The 27,150-nt window shown below is 38.9% G+C and overlaps 1 protein-coding gene across 1 annotated transcript in view; it reads right to left on the reverse strand.

The window, feature by feature from the left end:
- Nucleotides 1–26,575, reverse strand: part of LOC104607181 (uncharacterized) — a 32,072-nt gene extending 5,497 nt beyond the window's left edge. The window contains exons 1-7 of the mRNA XM_010272746.3: nt 26,322–26,575; nt 18,414–18,494; nt 13,457–13,652; nt 4,272–4,426; nt 3,879–4,022; nt 3,668–3,771; nt 3,391–3,532 (exon numbers count right to left, since the gene is read on the reverse strand). Of these exons, the coding sequence (XP_010271048.1) occupies nt 3,391–3,532; nt 3,668–3,771; nt 3,879–4,022; nt 4,272–4,426; nt 13,457–13,652; nt 18,414–18,485 (813 nt within the window). The 5' untranslated portion in view covers nt 18,486–18,494; nt 26,322–26,575. The remainder of the gene's footprint in view (nt 1–3,390; nt 3,533–3,667; nt 3,772–3,878; nt 4,023–4,271; nt 4,427–13,456; nt 13,653–18,413; nt 18,495–26,321) is intronic.
- Nucleotides 26,576–27,150: the final 575 nt, after the last annotated feature.

Here is a 27,150-nt window from a genome sequence, read left to right on the forward strand (position 1 = left end):
CTCTTGGTCTCCAATCCCAAGTGTACCCTAATATCTAGTCCTAAGTTCACATTGCATATATTTTGTTTTAGCCCTATTATTTTAAAACCCCTTGTTTTTATTTTGAAAAAAGTAAGGTATATAATTCAATGTTTTAAAAGCGCAAGGGCCAATTTGCACCTGAGGCACATGCCTTTTTAAGAAAAGCGCAAAATTACAAAAAAAAAACTAAAAAATCAAAAACAAAATGCCAAAAAAAATTTAAAAATGCAAAAAAACCAAAACATATTTTAAACTTAAATTTTAAAATAAATGTTTTAAAAAACCTATTATCTAAAATTAAAATAAAAGCAAACATATAAAGCATTTTCAAGCATGTAAAACCCACAATCTCTTTTTCTCTTTAATTGCATTGCTTCAAGTAGCTAATGTGATGTAAAACATATTGCATTCTTGATTCTATGAGTCGCCTTTGTACCATGCCCCTCGAGGCAAGCCCGAACAAGTCTATGTTAGGGTCTGAAATTCTTATTTCTCACATAAAAAATAATGATTTTACAACTTTCATTGCCTTTTAAGAAGATATTTTATTGCAATGAATGAATGAACAATATTAGCAAATAGGGAGTTCTCAAAAAACAGCAAAAAAGCGCAAAAAATTAAAAAGGTGCATGCCTGGACTGAAGCGCAAGGTGCATCAGGCACACCAGGCATGCCTTTTGAAAGGGGTGCGCTTAAGACCCGGGCAAGGCACATACCCCAAAACGCGCCTCGCCTGTGCGCCTAGGTGCGCCTTTTAAATCACTGATTTAATTAAACAAAATAAAAATTGATATTCTTTAACCCACTTTGAAATCAGTCATTATTAAGTTCACATTTTAAAATCCCTTGTTTTTAAGGTTTTTTCCATAAATCTGGTTTTGCTTTGGGTGTGCCTAGGGCTTCCACTGAAACCAAAAAGGTAGTTACTAAATTCTGGTTATCTGGGATTCTTTACAGAGTGCCCGTTCACAAACTTGAGCCCACACTGCTGCACTTTTTTTTATCAGCAGAAGTTTCATTAATCATAATATGAAATTTGAGCTTACAAATTTGTGGATACTTTACCCACAACCATCGGAGTAAACAGATACAACTAGAGTTGCAATCCCCCAAAATCAGCCTTACAATTTAGCCCAAAATAAGTGCTGCCTGTTTGCCCCTTGTTTGGCTAAAGTATCTGCCATGCCATTTGCAGTTCTTCTCACCCATTTAAAAGTAACACTCAGTTCCCTTGTTATCATTTCAATTTCCCTAATCCTTGGCCTGTAAACCCAAGGGGTTTGGCTGTGAAATTTTGTCCAGGAAATCACCACCTGAGAGTCCCCTTCCACTTCTAACCTTTGAAATCCAAACTGTTTTGCAAGTTTCAGCCATTGAAGCAGAGTCATTAATTCTGCTATCAGTGGATCCCCTTGCTCTATGGGACCAGAATAAAGTGCCCGTACCTCACCTTCTGTATCTCGAAATACAACCCCTAAACCATTACACCAAGCAAAGGGGCTTACATTAAGAGCTAACTATAAATTGAAGGCAAGTTGGGATCCAGAGATAAGATAAAATGTTTGGACAAAAAACCAGTCGAATGGAAATAAGGATTGCTTTCAAAAGGATGTATGCTCAGTTTGCTAAGAAAGTAAGAAGTGCTTTATGCAATCTCCTTGATTATTATTTCTCTCTCCACTTTGTCCACATCAATGGCTGAGATTCTTGAAAAGAATGAGCATGGGGGACACATTGAAGAAATACCATATTGTGCCATAGTTGTCAAAGCAATGCCTAGGCAACATGGTGCCCATGGAGGGCCGCCTCACTTCAGTGCCTATCCATTTTGTAAATGGTGCTATAAAATACCTTTATATTCTTTATACTTCTAGTTTATAATAATAAAATATATAGTATTAGACTAAATTATTCATTTTGTGGATTTATATACTAGTCTCTCTTTATTATTTTCTTATTTTGGTAGGGTTCAATCAACACACATATTGGTGTGTATACTGTCTTTAATCCTTGAAGACAACAAAACCTGAACCAGAAACGAAAAAGTAAATTCTTTGCAATCAAGACATTCTTCTTTTTTTTTATCAATAACACATGAAAGGATTTTATTAATTTTAAACGAAAGCAGAGAAACAAAAAATTGTGGAAGAAACAGAAGACACCAGATGTCTAAACCCCCCAAACATTACAGTTGAGCCCAAAACATACTGTCTCTGAACCCCTTGCTTAGCAGTCCATCTGCCAGACTATAGGAAGATCTAATCCAATTGACCGGAATAAGCATGCCCCTATAGAGCCATTTGACATGCCGGGCATTCCTTAGGTGCCAAGACACTCCCTCTCCCTTCTTTACTTGTCTTTAGACATAAACAGGGGTTAAGCCCTTATATTTTCTAAATGTTCTGTTCTTTCTTCTTTTTCTTCTCATGAATATGCTGATTTTCTATGCTTCAATATAAAGCATACTTTTTATGAAGATTAATAATAATTACTAGGTCTCCTGCTGGTCAAGGTGCCAACCAGCTGGTGGTAAGGTCCCATGTCGGTGGTAGCGGAGACTTGGGATTGAATCCCGCCTGCACCTGGGTTGGTTGGGGGGCGGGGGGTTATGGGCTACCCCCCGTTGTTTAGCCCTTCAAAAGATATCAGAAAAAAAAAAAAAAAAAAAAAAAAAAAAAATTGCTTGCTGGTTGGTATGGAACCTAGTGAGTTACCCTAGGATTCTATGTTTCCATTAAAAAAAAGACATGACCTAGGCCACAAGGCACCCCCCCTTCCCGTAGCCTATACTTGGTGCCTTGAAAATACGCCCGGTGGATGGGAGTAGGATAACCACCACCAAAGGTGTAGGTCTTAGCATTATACCTCCAAGGAAAGTATACAAAGTTTTTGGAAAGTGGCTTTGGAATTTTGACAATGAAACAATATGTGCTGGAAGCAGATAATAGGAGGTAAATATGGAAATAGGCATCTTGATTGGAATGTCAACCCTATTGTGTGAAGCATCTCCTACCTTATTCCAAATGCCTAGAAACAAAGATGCTTCAATTTCTGAATTATGAGGTTACTTGAATAAAAAAAAAATCTTATGAGGTGGTGACCAATGAGATTTTGTGGTGGATGCCATGTTAATGACTCAGATACAAATACGGTACACCATTTACAGAACAAAATCTTTATCCAAAGAGAGGATAGAAGGATTTCATTTTTAAATCCTAAGGTTTTTTATGAGTAATTCTACATGTTATTTATAACAAATCTTTTTATGCTGCATTTGTCATAGGGTCTAGCCTGTACCTACAGCTACTTTGTATACATTTCTGACTCTATACAGAAAATATGTGAAGAAAAAAATGCTGCTTCACATACCTTGGATGAACCAGTCTTGGAGGAAAATCCAAACTTCAATGTCTTCCGCTGATTCAGATCTGCCAGTGCAGTAGCACTTCTCAATGTAGTAGGAGTTGCCCCTGCTTGATCATTTTGATGTTGTTGTTTATGGGCATCTGCTCTAATTGGATGTTAAAAAACAAACTCAAAACATGATTTATCTGAATCATTAAAAAATTAGAACAGAACAAGGGGGATTTATGCACACATAATAGCTTAATATAGGTGTACTATCGCAATAAACATGAATGGATACATTTGAGCAAACTTGGCCATCTCCCTTTCTTGACGTAGTTGTTCACGCTTTTGCCGGTCATCACGACTGCTACTTCCATGCATTTCTTTCATTTCCTTGAACCGCTGTTAGCATGATAAGTATTTATTGCCAGATTAGATTTAGACAAGGACAGAACCTAAGAAATATATGACTTTTTCAATCTATTCTTGAACCCACAAAAGAACCTTACCTTTCTGTGATTGTGGTCATATGAACTAAGGTGAACTTCAAATTCCATGGCCAATTTGTACTGCTTGTTACAGAGATCACAATAAAACACCTTACGTATTTCTTTCACCTCAGTTTGAATTTTCTGCTCACGTTCTGCTATGACCTGGATTTTCATCATGTGCACGAAGCAGGCAGTAGAAGCCACCAGGTAATAAAAACTGCAGGAAATTCTCAAGACTCTCCAAAGTTGATGTTCCCTTAACATATACAATTCCCGTCAAAAGACACACATATATGCTATATGCTGCCTTCTGTTATTAGATGTACATTTCAGAAAAAGTAAAGCATCAACCTCAGAACATCTGATAATGGCAAACATGACAGACAAACCTATTGGTTTGATATGACCTACCTCCCGCTTCTTTGCCTGCTCCTCAGTCTCCTCTACCTCAACATCAAGTTTCTTTCGCTGAACATTCTCTTCAGCAGTGAAAAAATCATCTTGTTCTTGCTTCCCCACTCCTAACTTTGGATCTCTAATCCCAGCTTTTATTGGTTCAACTATTCCTGCACACAACCCCCATGTTAAAATGACAAGAGTACAAATAGTAAGATAATAGAAAATGGAGTGTTGTTACATTAATATTTTGGGAACAGATTGTAAACTAGTAATAGTTGAAAAGTTCAATATAATCATTTATAAATTGTTTTATGTTATCTTAACAGGTAATGCATCCAAATTTTGTTGACCATCATCAAACACCTTGGCACCTTGCAAATAGTATTAGAATGCATGCACGAATGAGAAAACAAACTGCCAACTGTGGTGGTTCAGTTGGTACGTAAATTGGGTAGTCCCAAAAGAGATGCGGATTCGAGTCCCACTACCGGCTCCCGTCGACTTTGGAGGAGATTTCTTAGATAGTTGCTGGAAAGTGCTGTACTATGCTCAAGAAAAATTAATTGCAGCCCCTATGGGGACACAAGGCGTGTGATTCAATACTGTTGAAGATTAATTAGTGTTATGATGTTTTTCTAAGTAGATCTTTTATGTTAGTTGTTAGATAAGAGGTGGGGACCACAGTAGTTATGTGAGTCCAAATTTTATTATGTTTTTTGAGTGTTATATATGCTGTTTTATGTTTTTCCGCCCTATAAGGGCATAGTTGTCTTTGTACTCTTCTATAAGGGCGGCCAGATTATTGCTCTCTTTTCTTTCAACTTCTCTTCTTCTCCTCTCTTCAAGAAACTACTTTCTTTCATATTTTTTTAATTCAGCAGATTTCCACTTGGTATCAGAGCATCGGCTAGGGTTTCTTGAAGCATTCTCATGCAGCCCTAGATCAGCCGACTGCATGAAGTAGTAAAGGGCTGATCAATCTGCAATAGATTGCCCAGTTCTTGGAGTTTTTGGTGGGATCTAGACATCAAGAAGGTGATCTACTGTTCGACATCAAAATCAGGAAGAACTGGAGTACGAGGAAGAGTCACAGAAAAGTTGGACTCTTTGTTTTTGATCTGATCTTGGGCGCCCAGGTATTGTTAGTTTTCTTTTGATTTTCTGAAGAGGGCGGTTTGGTTTCTTAAATTTTCTAGGCCTCCTGAAGTGATCGATTCACTTTTCTCTCTGTTGGGAGGCATGGAGAGGAGAGAGATTTCCCTCCAGTTAGGGTTTTCTTCTTCTAAAAGGGTTGGTTTCTGTGTGAGTGGTATTAAATTAATTTTTAAAGGTCTTCAATCTATTTTTTCTTATTGTTGAACTGTTTGAAGTAAAATGGAGAGTTGGAATACCGAGATGAAATCTACCGGTACTGTGGGACTGTGTGTTGGAGGTAGTAGTGATATTTTTGGGTTTGGGATCATTACTACAGTAAAACTTGATGGTAGATATTATTTGGAGTGGGCACAATTAGCTAAGATGGCTATTGGTGCCCATGGAAAATTAGGGTATCTCACTAGGGAGGAGAAGAAACCTGATACAAACTCTTCCCGATGGGTGCAAGAGAATTACGTGGTAATGTTCTGGCTGTGTAATCTATGTTACCTCATATTGCAAAAATCTTCCTATAGGCTAATATTGCTAAGGAGATTTGGGATGGAGTGACCGAAACCTACTCTCAGAAGCAAAATGAAGCCAGAGCCTATCAGTTAAGAAATCAGTTGATAAGTATGAAACAAGGAGAAAAACCTCTTGTTGTGTATTTCTCCATGCTGAAAACCCTATGGCAGGAAATAGATCACTTAGAAACTGTGGTATGGGAAAGTGTAAATGATGCAGCAACTTATCACAAACTGGTAGAGAGGAATAAGGTTTTTGAGTTATTGGCAGGACTGAACCCTGAATTTGATAGCAACTTATCACAAACTGGTAGAGAGGAATAGGGTTTTTGAATTATTGGCAGGACTGGACCCTGAATTTGATAGCAACTTATCACAAACTGGTAGAGAGGAATAGGGTTTTTGAGTTATTGGCAAGGCTGAACCCTGAATTTGATATTGCTAGGCAGCATATTCTTTCTAGGGAGGGTGTGACACTCTCTCAAGCCTATGCTTTTGTCTCTGGAGAGGAGAATAGGAGGAATGTAATGCTGAGACAGCATGGGATTGACCAGTCGGCTATGATTGGTACAACAAAACCTAAGCTAAATGGAGACAGAGGAGTAGTGAGACTAGAAGGGAAGATAAAGACTTGGTGTGTGATTATTGCAAGAAGTCTAAGCATACCAAGGACACTTGTTGGAAGCTTCATCCAAATCTTATGCCTGCTCGGATAAGAAACAAGAAGGGAAATGCAAATGTAGCCACTACAAGAGACTCTTCAGCCCCTCTCTCCCAAATTGATTGGGAATCCATTGCAGTAGCAGTAGTGAGAACAGAATTGGAGAGCTTTGGATAACTTATGAGTAAGAAAGATTCACCCAGCTCTAACCTTCCAGATGGACAGCAGAATGTAGGAGCCAACTACATATAGGTAGTTCGTATGCAACTGTGAATATTGTATCCGCTTCAGGTAAGGAGGGACCTCCCTGGATTATAGACTCAGGAGCATCTGACCATATGGCTAATGCCCCTACCATTTTCAGTTCCTATCAGTTGTGCTCTGGTAGAGACAGAGTTTCTATAGCAAATGGTTCACATATGCCCATTGCTGGGAAGGGGACAGTTAGAGTGACCAACAAATCCCTCCAATGATTTTCCCACTCTTCATTAAAAAGGAATCTATCCAATTTCAAACAAAGAGGGTTTTCCCGAAAGTTGGACCAGGTGTAATTGGCTTGCAACAAAGGTATCTCTTTCAATGCACATGTGTTAACGAAGTCATTAAACTTTCTCATACTAGAGGTAACAACACTACAAGAGTTATTCGGCTCATAACAAAACCTTATGACATTGAAATCTCTCCCCAAACACCAAGGGCCATCCCAAAAACCATTAAATTCCATATAATTCCTCCCACAACTCATTTCTCTCTATATAATTATTTGGCCCATATATATATCCGTTGAGACCAAGTAAACCCATCATCCAAGCTTTTAAATTTCAAAGACACAGAAAGCCTTCCAATGAGTTCCTCAACCGATTCCACCACATCCTCTCTCCATAGAGTAACTAGACCTCTAGAAGCTCCCCAGGAAGGAGTCGAGGTCCACTTCACTCCTCTTGATTTCCACACACTTCTAACCCACCTTCTATCTAACTCTGCTAGTTTGGTTTTGTTGAATAAGCTAGTCCTACTTTAGTTTAGTAACGCAAGGGCACATATGTAATTTTACATTGTTTTACTATTTGAATGGTCACCCTAATATAAATATCAAAAAAGGCTAGCGCCACCAGTTGAGGTTTTTTCTCTTCAAAACCTTTTTTCTCTTTTCTCTCCTCTCTCTTCTCCCTCCACTTCTCTCACTATTCCGAGATCCTGTTGCGTGTTTACCAAGAAAACATGGTATCAAAGCCACCCTAATATAAATATCAAAAAAGGCCAGCGCCACCAGTTGAGGTTTTTTCTCTTCAAAACCTTTTTTCTCTTTTCTCTCCTCTCTCTTCTCCCTCCACTTCTCTCACTATTCCGAGATCCTGTTGCGTGTTTACCAAGAAAACATGGTATCAAAGCGATAAATCAAGTCTTAGAAGAAGTGTAATCAATCCTTTTCTTTCTATAGCTGCTTTCTTTGTCCATTGGTGATCGAATCAGAGAAAAGGGACTTCTGATTGACATGAGGAGGCTTGATGTGTGATTCTTCCTCTCCCCTCTTGGTCGTGGGCCCAAAAAACACCAAGGGGAGGGAAGTTGAATACTATAAAAGGTTTTTTTTTCTTTTCTCCTCAACTTTGTGGATCGAATTGATCCTTCTATACCCAGGTGAGTGGGTTATGTGGGTCTAATGACCGGTGGCTGTTGTGAGAGTGTTTCCTCTCAGCCTATGTGCATCGAGTGATCCTTCTTGTGCCCTGAAAGGTGGGCTGTTCAGGTCTGCATGATCTGTAACTGCAGTGATAGCAGTTTTTCTTTCCGTAGTTCCTATTGAAACTTCAGTGGTCATGTGAAAAATTGATGAAAATTGTTTGGAGGGACTGGTCAAACCTGATTTTTGATAAGTTTTGTACATCTGAACTGGTTCAGTAGGATTGAAATATGAGAACAAGTGATGTGTGATCAGATTTGATTATGATGTGTGACAACAAGAATTTTTTTGTGCCTAGAACTGTAGCTGGACTAAGGTTTTAAAATTTTTTGACTGAACTATGAGTCTGAACTGAACTGAGAACTAGCTCTTTGACTCAATTGTGACTGAACTGAAATTAAGTACCATGTCTTCTGAGGATTCTGGTATGTCTGGTGTGACCTCTAGTCAGAGTGGAATGAGTTCAGGCTTTGACATGAGTTTCCCATGGTTGTGATTCCCTTTGATGGTCTCAATTACCTAGAATGGTCAAGGGGAATCAAGTTCTACATGATTGCAAGGGGAAAAGTGGGGTATATCAATGGTAGAGTTAAAGAACCACAATCTGGAGGTGTGGAACATGATAGGTGGGACTAGGAAAACAGCATGGTGATGTCATGGCTGTTATTGTCCATGCTGTCACAAGTGAGAAAGACCTTTGTGTGGGCAGAAACAACTCATGAGATATGGGAGAAGGCTAAATCTACATATTCAGAACAACGGCATCATGCTAAAATATATCAGTTATATATTCTCTCCGTCTACTATTCAGACTTGACCTCTATTTGGAAAGAACTAGATCATTATCAGAACATAGACTGGAAATGTGATGCAGATGCTAAAACATACAAGTCTCTGGTTTCTTAGCAGCAGGTGTTTGCCTTCCTCTTAGGGCTGAATTCCACATATGAATCTATCAAGGTTCAGATATTGGGGAGTAAAGATCTCCCACCAGTGCAAGAAGTGTATGCTCTAGTACAGTTAGAAGAGAGCAAACGGAATGTGATGAATAATTCTGAGGGGAAAGGGAGTGTTGCTATGGGAGGTGGTAATTCCTTCAAGAAGAGTGACTTCCAAAAGAAAGTTGATGACAAGGATTAACTATGGTGCACACATTGTCAGAAATCTAGACGTACTCGGGATACATGTTGGGAACTTCATGGGAAGCCAAAGTGGGCCCAAGAGATGAGTAAGAAATCAAACCAGAATAAAAAGTCGGGACAGCAATGTCAAAAGAAGTTTAATGCAGCAAACTTAGCCTCTCAAAAGCCTCAATCATCTACCACTACCATGAGCCCTTCCGTGACTGGTCCAAGGGTAGATCATTAATTCTTTTTGTGACCATTTGGAGTTGTATGGGAGGGCAATCCGCTAGATGGATTCAACTCCCCCCCCCGACTCCTTTTGCGTCTACATCAGGTAACAATAATTCTTCCACAGCTTTCCATGTGTCCTCACATCCCTCAGACTCTCCTTGGATAATAGATTTTGGAGCCTTAAACCATATGTCGGGTAAGTCCAATTGTTTTCAATCTTATCATCTATTATTTGGTCAGAACAAGGTGAGACTTGTTGATGGTTCTTTCTCCGCCATAGCTGGTCAAGGAACCACCTCCCTTCCTCTTGGACTCACCCTCTCTGATGTTCTACATGTTCCAAAACTACTTATAAACTTGTTCACTGTTAGTAGTATAACAAATTCGTTAAACTGCTCAGTAACCTTTTTCCCTTCCTCTTGTGTGATATAGGATTTGGCCTTGGGGAAGATGATTGGGGATAAGTGGTATTTCAAAGAAAAAAATTGAATAAGTGCTTATTGTATAAGCACTTAAAAAAGCTGAAATTTTGGGCTTAAAAAATAAGCCCTTATTTTTAAAATAAGCACTTATTTTGGGCTTATTTCCCAAATACCAATAAGTGCTTAATGGTGTGGTTCCGACCCAAATAAGCACTTATTTTGAATAAGCACTCCCAAACATGGCCTTAAATGAGTTGTCGCTATCACTAAGAACAAATACATTTCGGCCCAAGATCAACCCATAACTCTTAGGATCTATGGACAGTTAAGCTCAATTAGAGCTTGGATTGAGAACTCATGGAAGTTTACCTCCATTCCAAGCTCCTCTATTTTGGTTACAACTTCCACAGCCCCACCCCCCATCTAGTTCCCCCAACAGTTCATCAACTTACAGAAGGAATCTTTTTTTTTATAAAACTTAAATAAGGAATATATGTTGGTGATATGGACATAATTAACCATTTGGAAGCAACAATTGGGATTTACAACAGTGTCACAAAACAAACTTTTCGTCACAATTGTTACAAAAAATCTTTTCACATTGGGCCTACTGTCTACATTTCACACCATGAAAGCTTCTTGGTGCTCTTCCCTGTGATGGATCAGCCCTTTGAAGGAGTCTTAAAAATAGGTCCTAGGGTTTTGGCCATTTTCTTCAGTAGATTTAATTTCTCTTTATGGAGCTTTGCTAAGCCCACCACAGCCATTATCATGTTTGGCTACATAGCTTTCACTTCCAAACATATGTCCTCTCTCTAACCATCCCTGAACTTGGGTAGCAATTCTGTCAAATTCAAACATATGTCCTCTCTCTAACCTCCCATAAAACAACCAATGAGGGGCTTCTCCAACCATCCCTAAACTTGGGTAGCAATTCTCTCAAATTCAATTTGGTAATCCCTAACTGATCTGGTTTATCTCCGTTTAGCCAATGACTCGTAAAAGTTCTCATTGCCAAAGGTGAATCTGATACACACATCTTTCATAAAGTCCAATCAAGTTCTCATTGCCAGAAAATGACCTTACAATAAATAAATGGAAGCTATTGGAATTCACTGAGATGCAGGGGTCTATTGGAACTCAAAATACCTTTCATCTCTATATATCCAACATTGGAAAATCAACCTAGTTGGTTCAACTAATGTTAACTTCCCCTTTTCAAGCATTTCTGCTGCTAGACCATTCAAGGTTACTCTACTTTTCCAACATTGCAAACATCTTCTACAACTTGGAAGCTATGGCAGATAGAGTTACCCTAATGTCCCTCAGATCTCCCACAAATCCTGGCAGTCAGCATCCTTGGATTGTTTCTCTGATACCAGATGATAAAACCAATACAAAATGAGCTACTTCAAGGGACGTTTTCCTCTTTTTTTGAGCAAAGGTAATGTATCATTGTATTCATGTAAAGGTCCGTTGTACCATGAGAAACTGTACACATCAAAACCAAAGGACCTCAAAAAAAGTCCATCCTCAAAAAATTACAATCAGAAGTATCCCCCTTAAATTCAGTAAGTATAGACGGCCAACTTCTAACAAAACCTACAGCAGAGTTGATAACTTCGGCTGCAGTAGAGGATTTAAGATCAAAGACCCTACTATTCCTTTCTGACCACACCGCCCACATTATTGCTAAGGGAATAGAAGACCAGCAAATTTTTACTTTCTTAGTCATCCCTCGGATCTGCCAAGCCTCCATACAGGCTTTAACTGAGGCTGGCATACACCAACTTAACTTCAGACTTCTTATGAAATGGCTCCAGATCTCTGATGCAAAAATGCAGTGTAAGAACAGGTGGTTTACTGATTCTGTTTCCCCACCACAGAGGCTACATCTCAGATCACTGCAGTTAAAACCTTTTCTTACCAGCATCTCTTTGGTGAGACATTTCTCTAAGGCTGCCCCCCATACAAAAAAACGTTACTTTAGAGGGAGCCACTGTCCCCCAAATGGCCCGGCTTGGGAAGGGGGTTTCAAAACCTAGGACTGAGAACTCTCCACTTTTGTTCCCTTTCCATACTAGATCATCCTCAGATTGCAAATTCAACACCTAGGACTGAAGCGCAACCTTTTCTTCCTCTTGAAATGGAGATGACAGGTAAACTACTGATCAAAAAAATGGAGATGACAGTTAAAAGAAGAACGAGGGAAAGAACAATTTGGGTGGGAAAACTCCAATCTGTCATAGTTTCCACCAGGTGGTTATTTTATACTATTACACGTGATGTCTCCTGAGAATTCACTCAGTAACTAATAATGTAATGTGGCCTTCTAGAACAAACAAACTTTGTAGGTGGAGATGTGTGCACTCTCTTGCCTAGGATAGCTGATGGGCTGGCTGAGTCGTGGGCAGAGTGTGAGACTTGGGTCTTAACACATTGTTCTTCAACGAAAGAACAGCCTCCAATGCAATGTTTCTTCCAAAAGTAACCCCTTTTAGCTCCCAAGGCAGCATCAAAGAAGTTCAAAAACCAAACCACACGAGGGTAAAGCTCTGGGGAAAAAAAGCTGAGCTTTGATGTGAAAGAAAGAAGATACCCCATCTATTCCAACCTTATTGCATTTTACCAGCCAATAAAAAAGCCAGCAATTGAGCAATATTCTATCCAACATCAATAGTGGTGTGAAATTGTAACTAAAAGGCAGATTCAGCTTGTCATGTTCTTTTTTTCTTTTAATAGATAACTTAGAATTGAAAATATGCAAATTGCAAAAACAAATAGAAATGTATTTGCATCAATTTTATTTGGATATAGGATCAATCAAAGAACTAACAAATTTTTAGTGGAAGAAACTAATATCTTTCCAGATATCATGATCCATAACCATTAATGTTGAAAGTACTAGTCTTTCAACAAATAGAAATGTATTTGCATCAATTTTATTTGGATATAGGATCAATCAAAGAAATAACAAATTTCTAGTGGAAGAAACTAATATCTTTCCAGATATCATGATCCATAACCATTAATGTTGAAAGTACTAGTCTTGAGAAAGGTGCTACTCATAAGATTGTTGCCATTCCAATGAAAGAGTTTTGCTTAATCATCTTGTCTTAGTATCAAATATCAACATTGTTAAAAGAAAGTAATCTATAAAAAAGACATATTGGTAGTTATTTTGTGCAAAAAAAAAAAAAACATTTTATTGCTAAAAGCATGTGCTCAATGCAAAGTTCATGTGATATTAAAATTGAAAATAAGAAATGGGCATGCATATTATCCATTAATGAAAGAAACTACACTTACAAGAAAAACCTTATTGACAAATCATGCTATGGAATCAAGGGCAGACATTAGCTACATTATATAGAATATTAAGTAGTTATTTCAACTGGTTGTCTGGTAAATCAATACCTTGCTCATCTTTGCCAAGTCCCTTCCCCTTCCAGCCCATCTTCTGGAGAAGCCTAAAGCCTATGTTAGATGATGACAGTTGTGTGTCTAAAGATGCTTGCTCCACATTATCTAGATCAATATTCTCTGTGGGCCTATGATCAATTGGAAGTCGAAAATCCTCTCCCAAGTCCTCAGCAAGGGAGTCTTCATATGCCTATACCACAAAAACAAATATAAACATGGTTACTGATGAAGATCAAAAGTCGCTACCCAGACTTGGAGGCAGCTTGGAGGTCAGCAGGGCACCTGCAAGAGAAAGGGCAGTCAGAGGGCCCGGGGTGAAATCCCAGGGTTGTGACTGGTGGCATTCAGGGGGGTGTACAACTGGAACTTCCAAGGTGGGAGTTTGTAGCCAGAGGCGTGCCCTCTGGATTTAATTGGAGGTCACTTCTACCCCCATCAGATACAATCACTAAAAAATTAAAATCAAATAACTTAGGAAAACCTTTTTTTCTTTTTTTAGAAAAAGGGAGGGATGAACGTGAGGAGGTGTACAATCAAATAGGGCAAAACAGCAAAAAACAATAGCCCTATCAAAGTGATAGTAAGATGCTTGCATTGTACAAGTAATCCCTGCCCAAACCAGATTTAGCCAAAAGATAAGCTGTTTGATTTAGTTTCCTAGGTAACTGTAAAATAAAAGGACAACATATGGGAGATGAACAAGTGCCCAAGGACCAGTCCCTTTAGATTTGACCCAACTAATCGCATTCCTGGAATCTCCCTCTACAACAATAGAAGCCTGAAAGGAGCAAGCAATCCACAGGCCAGTAAGGAGTGCTTGGACCTCTGATCCAAGACAAGCTGAGGTAGAGCCACTAAAATCCAGTAACTTACATAATATTGTAGCAGAAATTGAAGATCTAAAACTTAGCAAAACTTCTTTTCTTTTTTTTTTTAGAAAAAGGTAGGGATGTACATGAGGAAATGTACGATCAAATAGGGCAAAACAGCAAAAAACAATAGCCCTATCAAAGTGATAGTAAGATGTTTGCATTGTACAACTAATCCCTGCCCAAACCAGATTTAGCCAAAAGATCAGAGCTGTTTGATATAGTTTTTTTAAGATAAATAAAAAATAAACTTTATAGAAGAAGGGAAAAGAGAATACAACAGGGTGATAAGGAATCACCCAGCAAAAACAGACCCAAATACAACAAACCCACCCTAACAAAATTAACCCTTTAAACAGAAAAACAGCCCTACAGACAATACAAAACACCTTAAAAACAAAACCAGATACAACTACAAAAAAAACACAAACAAATATCACAGCAACTCTTTCCACCAATCACTAGAAGAATCAAAAGCAACCAAAACACTGCAGATCCCGCACCAAACAAACCTTTTTTTTATCAATAACATCATCTTCATTAAATTAAGAGAAGAGAGGAAAAAGAATACAAAGGGAGATAAAATAACTTGGCTCCCCAAAAACAGAAAACACAGGGAATGCAAAGAAAAATTTAAAACTAGCCCAAAAAACAGCCTCCCTATTCACTCCTTGCTTGGCCAACCCATCCGCAAATGAGTTGGCACTCCTCTTCACCCAGCTGTACTGAATCTCAATGTCCCTACCCAGTCATAAGAACTGTTTTTTTCTCATTGTTAAAGTTCCACAAACCACTGTCCTCTGTCTTCAACCAATTAACCACCACCTTCGAATCACCTTCCAGAATCAAGCGGCAATTATTTAATTCTTTTGCTCTTCGAATTCCTTCAAGCGCTGCAAGGATCTCAGCCCTAAGAGAGTCACCTTCTCCAATAGAATAAAGCAGTAACAATCCCTTCCTCATTCCTGAAGACTCCTCCAATCCCAGAGGGCCCTGGATTCCTTACACTGCTGCCATCAAAATTCAGCTTTATAAAGCCCGAGGGAGGAGGGGACCAGAACGGACAAAGAGTCCTCTTGCATCTAGCAGTGGAAGCAATCTATTTCTAGTTTCTTAGCAAGTCATCCATAGGACAATCTGAAAACAGCTCCAAAGATTTTAGCCAGTGGACAGCTCTTAAAAGGATTCGGTCTAACAAATCTTCCAATGTTTTTCCTTGTCAGAAAAATTGCGTGAATTTCTTTCTTCCCACAAAGACCAGCATACCGCTGCCCTAATACACCTCCACATAGTCTTCCCCCGCTTCTTAGGCCAACTGAAAAAAGAAGGAGAAAACAAACCTTGGACAGTCTCCGAAGGATACCAAGAACACCCAAAACGGGAGAAAACCCACTCCCAAACAGTTTTAGCAACCTTACAAGAGACCATGAGGTGGTAGCCAGATTCCCCATTAGCTTTACAAAGAGCACATCTATTAGGAAGTAGACAATAGTTGGGTCTCTTTCTTTGAAGTAAGTGTTGATTCTTTCCAGGAAAATTTCCCAACAAAAAAAACCCACCCTAGGAGGAATAGGTCTACTCCAAATTTCCTAAACTGGAAAGGACAACCCCAAGGGGGAAAGAGGCTGAGTTAAGGTTTCAAAGAAAGAAGCACAAGAAAAGGTACCAGAGCTAGAAAGGGTCCAAAATCAGGTGTCTTCCTTAGCAGAGTTTAGGAAGACACCCTCAAGGGAGGCTAGCAAAGACCAAGCTATCCAAGTCAGTGTCCCTAATTGCCCTACGCAGGCCAAGGTTCCAACCAAAGCCCGAAGTGGAGGCTGAAGGGACCAAGAAAGAAGAAATGGGTTCATTTTTCAAGTCTGAAAGAGCATACAAGGAAGGAAACTGGTCTTTCAGAGGGGAAACCCCGACCCAAAGTTGTTCCCAGAAATTTATTCGGTTACCGGAGTTTAGACCATACCTAATCCAAGGGGAGAAAACTGAAAGCAGATTGTGGATGGATTTCCAAGGAGAAGCAGCTGAAGCCCTTGCCAAGATTCCAGGATCCCGCACCAAACAAACCTTGCCAAAAAACACATAAGAAAAAACACTTTGCGCCCACCCAACCCTCGGATGGCATACCTAAACTCAGGCTTTATCCATTTTCTCATCCTGTTTGCTATCTAAAACAGAGATCTCACTTCTCATCTGTTTGGTTTAGTTTCCTAGGCATCCATCTGTAAGACTGTAACTGCAAAATAAAAAAGACAGCTTATGGGAGATAAACAAGTGCCCAAGGACCAATGCCTTTAGATTTGAACCAACTAATCGCATTCCTGGAGTCTCCCTCCACAACAATAGAAGAAGCCTGAAAGGAGCAAGCAATCCACAGACCAGTAAGGAGCGCTTGAACCTCTGATCCAAGACTCAAGCTGAGGTAGAGCCACTAAAAGACCACCACAGACTGCCACCAGAGTTCAAAACCACTCCCCCAATGCTAGCAACCACAGGGAGATCATTAGAACCCCTAAGACATCCATCAAACTAAAGAAGAAACTGATCTCAAATCTTGGGGGAAGGGAGGGATTCAATAAGAAGCTTAAATGGAAAGACTAAAGAGTAAAGAATTTCTAGGAGGTTTCTGTTCAAATCTCCAAAGCTAAATCTAGAAAAGGTATTATTAGCCAACATCCAAGAAAAGATCATAACCAAAGTACGCCTTTTCAGCCTCTCCAGAGTAGAACATCAGTTTTCAAAAATTCTTCTATTTGGCTCCTCTCAAATGCTCCTCACCACAGCATGAGAAACCGCACTCCAAAAGATATTACCTCTCTTCCCTAATTTCCAGCCTAGGTGGACCCAATGAAAGTAGCTGTCATAAACCAACTAACCAAGTCAAGGATAGTCTTGATCATTTCGAAATCTCCAAATCCACTTCCCAAGGAGAGCAATATTCTTCTCTGGAATGTGACCCAGACCCAAACCACCTTCTCTCTTCGGCTTACAAACCACTCCCATCTATCCAGATGATCTTTTTTCCTATCTCCTCCATCCCACAGAAAGTCGCTTTAGAGCTTTTCAATCCTACAGCTAACCTTAGCATTCTAAACAGTAAAAGGAAATAGGTAGGAAGGTTATAGAGCCCAGACTTAATTAAGGTTAATCTGCCACATTTAGAGATATAGTTTTCCTTCCCAGTGTCTATTTTTCTCTTCTCAATCACTGGATCCCAAAACCAACAAACTTTGGATTCCCTCCAAAGGCATCCCAAAGTACTTAATAGGCCACTACTCTAAATTATACCCTAGAATTTCTTTGAATTCCACTAGGAGCTGATGAGGTAAGATATAGCAATGAAGCTTACTCTTCCCAATATTAGTTTTCAAATCAGCTACTGCTTCAAAACACTTACAAATCCTTTTCATACTCAAAAGTTAGTCTTTTCAAGCTTCCAAAAAGATAATAGTATTGTCTACCTACATATTGGAGGAGTTTTCTCTTCCCTTACCTTAAAACCTTGGATGAGGTCCAATGAGACTGCTTTTGACAAAAAAGCTTCTAAGACATCAGCCACTAGGGAAAAAAGAAAAAAGAGAAAGAGGACCGCTTTTTTCTCCTAGTCTTCATGTAAGGAGAAAACTGCTTCTTTGATTTGTTCTATGCTGAACTCCCTTCCCAACCGACACTTATTTTCTTCAGTGAGTCTGGGCCCATTCCACACCTCCAAGGCAGGCCCCAACCAACATCCATTCAAGGAGAATAAGTCTCTGAAATAGTTGATGATTTCATTTCTGATCAATATTGAGTCTTCAGTCTCATGGCCTCTTGTGACAACTTTGAAACCGGGGGTGCGGGGGGGAGGGGTATCATATTCATCCAAAAGGAAAAAAGACCTGATCATCCTTAGCCCATTGCAAAAGTGATCAGGACAATTACCAATATTCATGTTGTAAACTTATCACTCAGGTGAATGACAATTAAAAATAAAGCTATGCAAAATCATACAGGAGGGTTAGAGTAAATCAATGAAATGTTGCAGATTGCATTGGTTCTCATTAAAAATGTCATGTGCATTCATTGTTCAGACTTCAGACAGTGCGTACCTCCTCTCTTCTATGTGGCCGTTTATCTTCTGTGCATGTTTCTTGTCTGCTATCGTACCATTTATTATCCATTTCGATTCCCTACATAATAATATTAGCAATAAATGGATCAAAACTCGTATACAGCATATCATCCACAAATGAATACAAGTAAAAAAGATGAAGAACCATGAAACTAAGCAACTCTATTCTGAGCAAACAAGTCCTTCTAGTTTGCCCAAGACCAAACAGTGCAATTTACAACATGATCAACTCATAGTCTCATATATCTGTACACCAGCATATAGGAAAAAAGTTTTGGTGAAAATAAATCAAGCACAATGATAAGCTGTAAAAGAAAAACAGTCCATGATCAAACAGTGCAATTTACAACACGATCAAATTCATATCTGTACACCAGCAATATAGGAAAAAAGTTTTGGTGAAAATAAATCAAGCACAATGACAAGCTGTAAAAAAACAACCCATGATCAAGCACAGGTGTGTACAGCCAGCATACCATGCCAAGGATAGGTCAAGCAAGCAGAACACAAAATCACCTTTCTACTATTTCCTTTTACTTCATTTATATATAACCAGACACCAACTATCATGATGTCAACATTTCCTTAAACCATCCTTATGACAACATAAAGGTAGCATTTCATGACATTTGGCCACTCATTTTTGGGGAGAAGTCTTCATTATTGGAATTCTGCACTATTGTTGACATTTGACCTCCCATTTTTGGGGAAAAACATTATTATAGAACTTGAGAAACCAGGGCTCTAGAACAAAGGAATTTACGTGCTATTTTTTACACCCCAATTTTTCAAACAATAACTAAAAGGTTTACCTTTGCTACAGCAGAAGGGATCAAACTTCAAATAGAGGATCAGGGAACAAGGACTAATACACAAACAAGCAAGCATCTTGGACCTAAAAGCCCTTGCTTCGCTAGGGCATCAGCAAAGAGTAAAACAGTAAACAGAACAGAAGATACACATTACATACGGCTTGTCCCCATAAATCACCTTGAAAAATAAAAGCACGGAACAGAATGTTATTACTAATGATGATACAAATAATAAACACTAAAAAAATTCAGATATGGTAACAATGAAAGCTCTTTCAAAAGGGGGATGTTATATTAAGTTCAGATACTGGAAACTCCATATGCCACTTCTGCAACCCTTTGATTCACATCTAAAAATAAGCAGTGTCCTACTATCAGAGCAAGATCTAGACCCTAGACCATACCAAGGCCCAAAATGTGCTGAGCCCCAAGGGGTATAGTTAGTAAGATGATACCCCGAATTGCATATTATTCAAGAATACAGAAAAAATAAGAAAAATAATTTGGGAAAACATGTTTTTTATAGGTAATTATCAACTTTGTTTTATAAATGACTGAATTTTATTCAATAAAATCAATAAGATATTACAATACAGCCTTCCCAAAGGAGGGGCATGAGCTGGTACCTCTCCATAATAGCAACAATGTACTACCTCAGACTAGTAACAAAAAGTTTAAAAAGCAGCCCAGAAAAACTGTTCCCTTGATACCCCTTGTTTAGCTAGCCCAACCACTATGGTGTTAGCTGTTCTACCCACCCACTGAAAAATAACATTCATGTTCCTTGAGAACCATTTAGCTTTCCTCATAATACCCCTGTAGCACCAGATCACTGAATCTGGATTTTTTAGCAACCTGAATGCCTTGTACTGCCGCTAGGAGCTCAGCTCTAATAGAGTCTCCTATACCCACAGAGCCTGAGAACAAAGCTAATATATTACTATCTTCATCTCTCAGCACCCACCAATCCCTGAAGGCCCCGGATTTCCTTGACTGCTACCATCAAAATTCAGCTTTGTCCAGTCTGCTGAAGGGGGTACCCATACAGCTGGTACCCTGTTCTTTCTGTTACTGCTACTAGCACAGCCCTCCAGTTCCTCCACATGTCATCAAAAGAATATAATTTGAAGGAATATGATGATCTCAGCCAGTGGATTGCCCTGGTCAAAATACAATCTTTCACATTCTGCACATTTCTCTCCTTTTCTTGGAATATCCTCGTATTTCTTTCTTCCCAAATTGTCCACAGAGCAGCAGCTCTAATGCTCCTCCACATTGTTTTACCAGTTTTTGTGGGCCACACAAAGAAGGAAGAATCAAAGATCTGATCTATGGCTGTGGTCCTATTCCATCTGCAACCGAACAAAGCAAAGATCCAACCCCAAATAGCAGCAGAAAAAGGACAAGTTAAAAGTAAGTGAGAGCAATCCTCACCATTAGCCCTGCAAAGTACACACCAATTAGGAGACAAACACATAGAAGGCCTTCTCTTCTGCATTAAGTCTGAAGTGTTGATTTTCCTATAGAAAACCACCCAGCAGAACATAATAATTTTAGGAGGTACAGGTTTAGCCCAAATCTCCTTAGCTGGGAAGCCCACTTGTCTCGAGGGAGAGAAAAGGAACTTAAAAAAGGAAGCACATGTGAAGTAACCTTTTTGGTTTGGAGACAAAAGTCTCACATCAGAACTGGAAAGGTCCAGAAAAACACTTTCAAGTAGTAACAACAGGTCTGAAACATGAGAGAGTTCATGATCCCTCAAACCCCTACGAAATCCAAAGTCCCAACTCAAGGAAGATGGAGAATTAGATGTTGGAAGAAAATGAGAAATTGTTTTACCCTTGTAGCAAGAAATGGAATAGAGAGAAGGGTAACTGTCCTTAAGGGCAGAATTGCCCACCCAGATGTCTTCCCAGAACAAAACAGAAGTACCAGAATTGACATCATACCTGATACAGTTGAGGAAAAGAGGAAGAATATTCTGAATTGCTTTCCAAGGACTTGCCAGAGTGGCTTGACGCGATACACCTGCATCCCATCCATTGCCCAAACTGCCATGTAAGCTAGCTATCACCTCATGCCAAAGTCTCTCCTATTCTAGGGGCCATCTCCACAACCATTTTCCTAGGAGTGCTTTATTCTTCAAAACTAAATTCCCCAGTCCCAATCCACCTTCCTCTTTCCTCCTATACACTTCCCCAATTTATTAAGTGATCATTTTTCCTCCCTTGGCTCCCAAAGAAAATTCCTCATTAATTTCTCTAGTTTCTTGGCTTCCCTGACCGGAATCCTAAAAACAAAGAAATAATAGATCAGCAGATTTGCTAAGGAAGCTCTCAGTAAGGTAACTCTACCCCCTGAAGAAATATAGTTCCTTGTTCATGAGGCTAACCTTTTCTCAAACTTTTCTAAAACCGGGGCCCAAAAAGTGCTCTCCTTAGGGTTGGCTCCAAGAGCTGTAAAGGCCAATAGGAAATAGGGCAACCTAAAGACTCATCCACCGACTCAAGGGTCCTCTCATCCAGATCCACTCCCACCACACAGCTCTTATCCAAATTTATTTTTAGATTTGATACTCTCTCAAAGGACTCTATCAAAGACTTGAGATTACTTATTGTTCTCCTATCACCCCCTTCATAAAAGATTATTAGGTAATTGGCAAACTGTAAGTGGGTCACCCTAATCCCGTTCCTTCCTATCCTCTGTCCTCTCACTACACCTTCCCTGTCTGCCTTAGAGATCAAGCTACTAAAAACTAGGGTAAAAAGGAAAGGGGAAAGGGGGTCACCTTGCCTTAAACCTCTAAGAGCTGGGAAAAAATCCTTGACTACCCCCAGTAACCAAAACCAAAAAATGGCAAGAACTTATGCATCCCTTTATCCAATTACACCATCTGACTCCAAACCCACAACACCCTAGGATTTCTAATAAAAAGCTCCAATCCACCAGATCATAGGCCTTTTCTAAATCCAACTTACAAACAAATCCTTGCTTTCCGGACTTTCTCATATCCTCCACATATTCATTCACTATTAGAATCTGATTTGTTATTTGTCTCCCTTGCACGAAAGCTCCCTGTGCTTGACTAATGATGGAGGGTAGCACTACTTTAATCATAGCTCCCTGTAAATGCTAGTCATCAAAGCCTAAAATCTTTAGGGTTTTTTGCTTCTTTTATCTTAGGGATTAGAGCTATGAAAGTGGCATTAACTCCAAGGCTTACTTTGCTATTAACTTCAAATTCCTTAAACACAGCACAAAGGTCTTCTCTTACCACATTCTAGCAATCTTGATAGAAAGACATGGTGAAGCCATCTAGTCCAGGGGCTTTGGGTCTATCCATTGAAAACATTGCATGCCTAATTTCCTCTTCTTCAAAACTCCTCTCTAACCATCTTGCTTGCTCTTCAGACAACCTGAGCCAATCTAGACCTTCCAACCTTAGTCTATTATTCAGAGGCTTCCCTGCAATTGGTTTAAAATGATCCACCAGCACTTTTGCTATCTCATCTTCATTTGTGACTCCCTCCCCATCCACTTCTAATTTGGCCACATAATTTCTTCTTCTCCTCCCATTATCAACTTTCTTAATTGCTGATCAAAGAAAATGAAATATGTACAATGGATCATGTGCCAAGCACCCCAAAATCCTAAGAAAACTGTTGCTTTCTTGCCCATAGTTTAAGCATGTGGATCCAATGACCCTAGTAGTAACCCCTAATACAATTGCTTTCTAAGTCTCTATCCACCCCTTGCTTTGCTAGAGAATTTGACATACTATTAGCTGCCTTTTGAGTCTATTAGAACTGAGTCCTCAATTCTTGCACTAACTGCCTTACACTTCCCTCATAATATTTTTAAGCTTCCATTGTCCATATTTGTTAGGCAGTTTCACAACCATGCAAAGAGTCTCCTTCCACCAATAAGTCCCGGTAGTTTAACAATATTTCCAACTTTAATTCTTGATGTAAATACAATGGGGGTAAATACGACTTTAATTCCGCCATTGTCCATAAAGTTTTCTATTTACTATCAAAAAAAAACAATGGGGGTATTTACTAACATAAAAGTTTTTCTTTCCCATGTTTCTAGAAAATGGCACATTAGTAAAAAACACAAAAAAAATAATAATATTTTTGTGAGTCCAACAATTAATCGAAAAGGCATGATACTAAAACTGAAAACCAATCAATCAGTATAAATGGTATTCATTTTGTATCTTCTCGATACAAAATGAAAACATGTTCAGCTTGATTCATAAAAAATACCTCTATTTTGGGTTTCTCCTAACATATTGAATAGTTATTGATCAAAAATATATTATTAAAAGGGTTTGTGACAAAGACCCCCTTATACTTTGTTTTGTGACAAAGACCCCCCGTTAAGTCAAATGACGAAATGCATAAAATTACCAAAATATCCCACTAAACTTTTTCTATTTTCTTTTTTGTCCTTTTTCTCCTAAAACCTATTTAACCTATTGTTTTCCCTTTCTTCTCTTCTTTTCCCCTCCCTCACCATCCTCTCTCATTCTTTCTCTCTCCCAACTCTCCGAAATGAAAGGACGGAGGAAACCCATTTCTCATCTTCCCTTTCTTCTCTTCCCTGTCTTCAATCTCGTCTCTATAGGCTATAGTTGTCATCAACGATGCCGCAATCATGGGAAACTACAATGCTTGATAGCCCAACAACAGATGTCTGCCCATATCACGGAGAAGATCGCCCAACTTCAAGTTCTTAGAAAGCTTAGCCTGCACGACAACGTTATCACAGGGGCGAGAGGGGATCTAAAGTTAATCGCCTAAGATACGGAAAGCATTTGGCATCTGGATAAAGCCGAACCCATTCAAATTTAGCCATTACTTCATCCAGTCTTTCACCAACATTGACTTCGATCCTTTCCAAGTGCGCCTATTGGATCATCATGTATGTGTAAAGGATTCCCAAATAAAATCAAAAGGTCAATACGATCGAGAATCCATTAAATTTTATGATGCCCCAGAACCCAGAAATCTTAAGTGAGTAAATCAACAACTAAAAAGGCAAAGCTTATCCTCTATCACCAGATAGATGCTTATAGTCTCTAGAGTCATCAACCGTGGTTTTGAATGATGAACTTTATCATTGCTAGTGCTCATATTGGTATACCACTTGACAAATTCTATGTTGAACCCAATGGATCAAAGGCTATGCTACATTCCATGCATATATAACATCTCTCACGTTTGAGTTTAAGACTAACATCCAATAGTAACAGCCCCTGAAAATCTTTGCGCTGATTCTATTTTTGCGCTTGGCATTTATAATTTTGGACTAGTGATATTCATGTTAGAGCCATTTCCTGGTAGCCTGGTGCAAGTGATGACAGACAAGTACATATGTTATAAGGACCCATAACCCCTAAGGACCAAGAACTACAGAACTACATGCAGGTTCACAGATGCAGACCCAGACTTGGTATCCCCATTCCCCACAATTAACTTTATGTCTTTCTATTCACCCCTGTTTTCGCTAACTGGTCTAGAAGGTTGTTGGCATATCTAGGTATTCCATCTGAATGAGAAGTTCATCTTGGAAGCCAAAGCCTTTTGCTCCAGGCCCTTTTGCCCTTAATGGAAACCAACTAACTACTCATTAACAAATAACGATCCCCTTCAACTATCAACCCAGTCCAGTCTGAAGAATAATTATATTTAGCAACAATGTCTGAACTCTGAAGGAGGGCAAGAAGTCTTTTCCTTATTGTGTATGAATAGCTTAGCAGAATGGTCCATTAATGACCACTAACTCCTAGAGGTCCTGGGTTACTAGAGGGTGTAGCAACCACCAGCTAGCGTTTAGTTTTTATTCTTCCCAGTCCCGGATCAAGTGCCCCTCCTAGTCTATCAACATTTTGTTATCTTTTTGAAGCATAACAGACAGCCAGCAAAGATCCTTTCAGAATAGGTTTCTGGTATTTTTATATTCCTGATGCATGAATAGCGTGGAGGTAGAATTCTTTGATGAAAGAACCACAGAAATGTGATAACTGAGAATGGAGAATGGAGATCCCGATGCTGTTAAGGGTAAGGGCAAGAAGAGAGATCGGGGAAGAGAGAGGAGAGAGAGGGAAAGTTGGGGAAGATGAACAGTCCACTTCCAAGTCTTCCGGCCCTGCCACTAAGCGACCTTCAAAACGCCTGCTATTTGATAGGCGTTACGGTTGGGTGTACTCCCTCTCTCTCTCTGCTTTGTAGGGTGTTCTCCGAACCATATAATTGTTTGTATCAAAGAAAAAAAACAACAAAAAGATGCTTTCAAAAAGAAAACATGTTTCCATTCCCATAAGGTTGATGTTAACTACTATTCGGTATGTCACACCAAAAACTCCCATGAAGCCCCTTACAACTGCTGCTTTAAAGCTCAGATAGATCATAGCATACCAAACCGCATGTAAATGGACTTGGGTCCAAAGTATAATCGAAAATAAAAAAACAAAAAAGTTAATTAATATTCAATCAATGGTCGATCTGAATATCGCGCACCTTACTGGACACAATGTTATAGATCGTGTTTTTCAAACCAGTAATGTTCTAGTTTCATTTTTAGAAAAAGAAGAAACAAATATTATGCAACGAAGAGAACCTTTATGTGTTCCCTGCTTTAAGAAGCAATGCTTTTTCAAACTATTCATGAGATCCAGTTTTCTTGAAATCACAAGAAAGAAACAAGTCGTGTTGGAAAACAGTCCTGAAAGATTCACAAGAAAATGAGACTAGGGTGGAATCAAGCTAGAAAACTACCTGGTTATTAATCCATTATACAAAAGAGTAAAATACCGAACGCTTTACGTTAACACCGAAGCAGCACCAATTATGGACCGTGCATATGTTCCTCAAACAACAAAACCCTAGCAGTTGATACAAAACCCTAAAACGTATGTCGCCAAATCGTTTGTTAGAGTGGAATTATTTTTTGTTATTTTATTTTGTCTCTCTGGGGCTTTTGGAAAAGATTTCAATTTACATATTCGGCTTTCAAAAATTAAAAAAGAATATAATCAAATAGAGCACAAGAAAGAGAGAAACGCTAACCTTCGTTCTCGGTCACAATAACGAGCAACTAGCGGTGAGACTTGTTTCGATGTTGCTTTTGCTTTTCTGACGTTCTTCCTTCTGAATCTGATCGATCGGTGACTTTTTTGTTGCTCTCCTCGAAACGAAGCAGCTGAGATTTTATCGTGGATTTCGATACCCGGGTCCTTTTATTTGCTTCTTCTTTCGCTTCTCAACGGAACAAATAATTGAGCGAGACAGGCGGTGAAGAGATGCGTCCGGATTAGCTGAACGCCCTCGGCTGTGAAGCGGGCTCTGGGTCCAATTACAAGATTCCACGTTAGTTTTACATGTAAATGATAATTTTCATGTGCAGACCATTGTAAGTCATTTGATTTTTGAATTTTGCATTATAAAAACCTACCCTGAGGTTCTGACAATCATAAAAATCTCCCTTAAAGTTTCATTTTAATAAACACCTTCCCTGTAGTTTTAAAATCCTGCAATACCTCCCTTTACAGAATTTCCTTTACTATTTGTTCGGAAATCTTTTAATATAATCAACAAAATGTCAGATTTGCCCTTTTAAGACTTCACTCAATCATAATGAATTTATAAAATTAAAATACTTTATTCTTTAATTTGACCTATGGACATTTTTAATTAAAAATTAAATTTTTTGGAGTATTTTAATAAATTTCCATCCGAATTAATAGATATAAGGGTAAAATGGATATTGCAAAAAAAAAATGCATTAGGCCAATGTTTTTTGGCCAGAAAATGATGGAAGGAATGTAATTGCGAGATTTTTCAAAACTACAGGGGAAGCTTTTGTTAAAATGAAATTTCGAGGAAGGCTTTTATGATT

This window comes from Nelumbo nucifera, chromosome 3 (genome assembly GCF_055504915.1).
Source record: "Nelumbo nucifera cultivar China Antique chromosome 3, China Antique-T2T, whole genome shotgun sequence".
In the NCBI taxonomy this organism is placed as follows: Eukaryota; Viridiplantae; Streptophyta; class Magnoliopsida; order Proteales; family Nelumbonaceae; genus Nelumbo; species Nelumbo nucifera.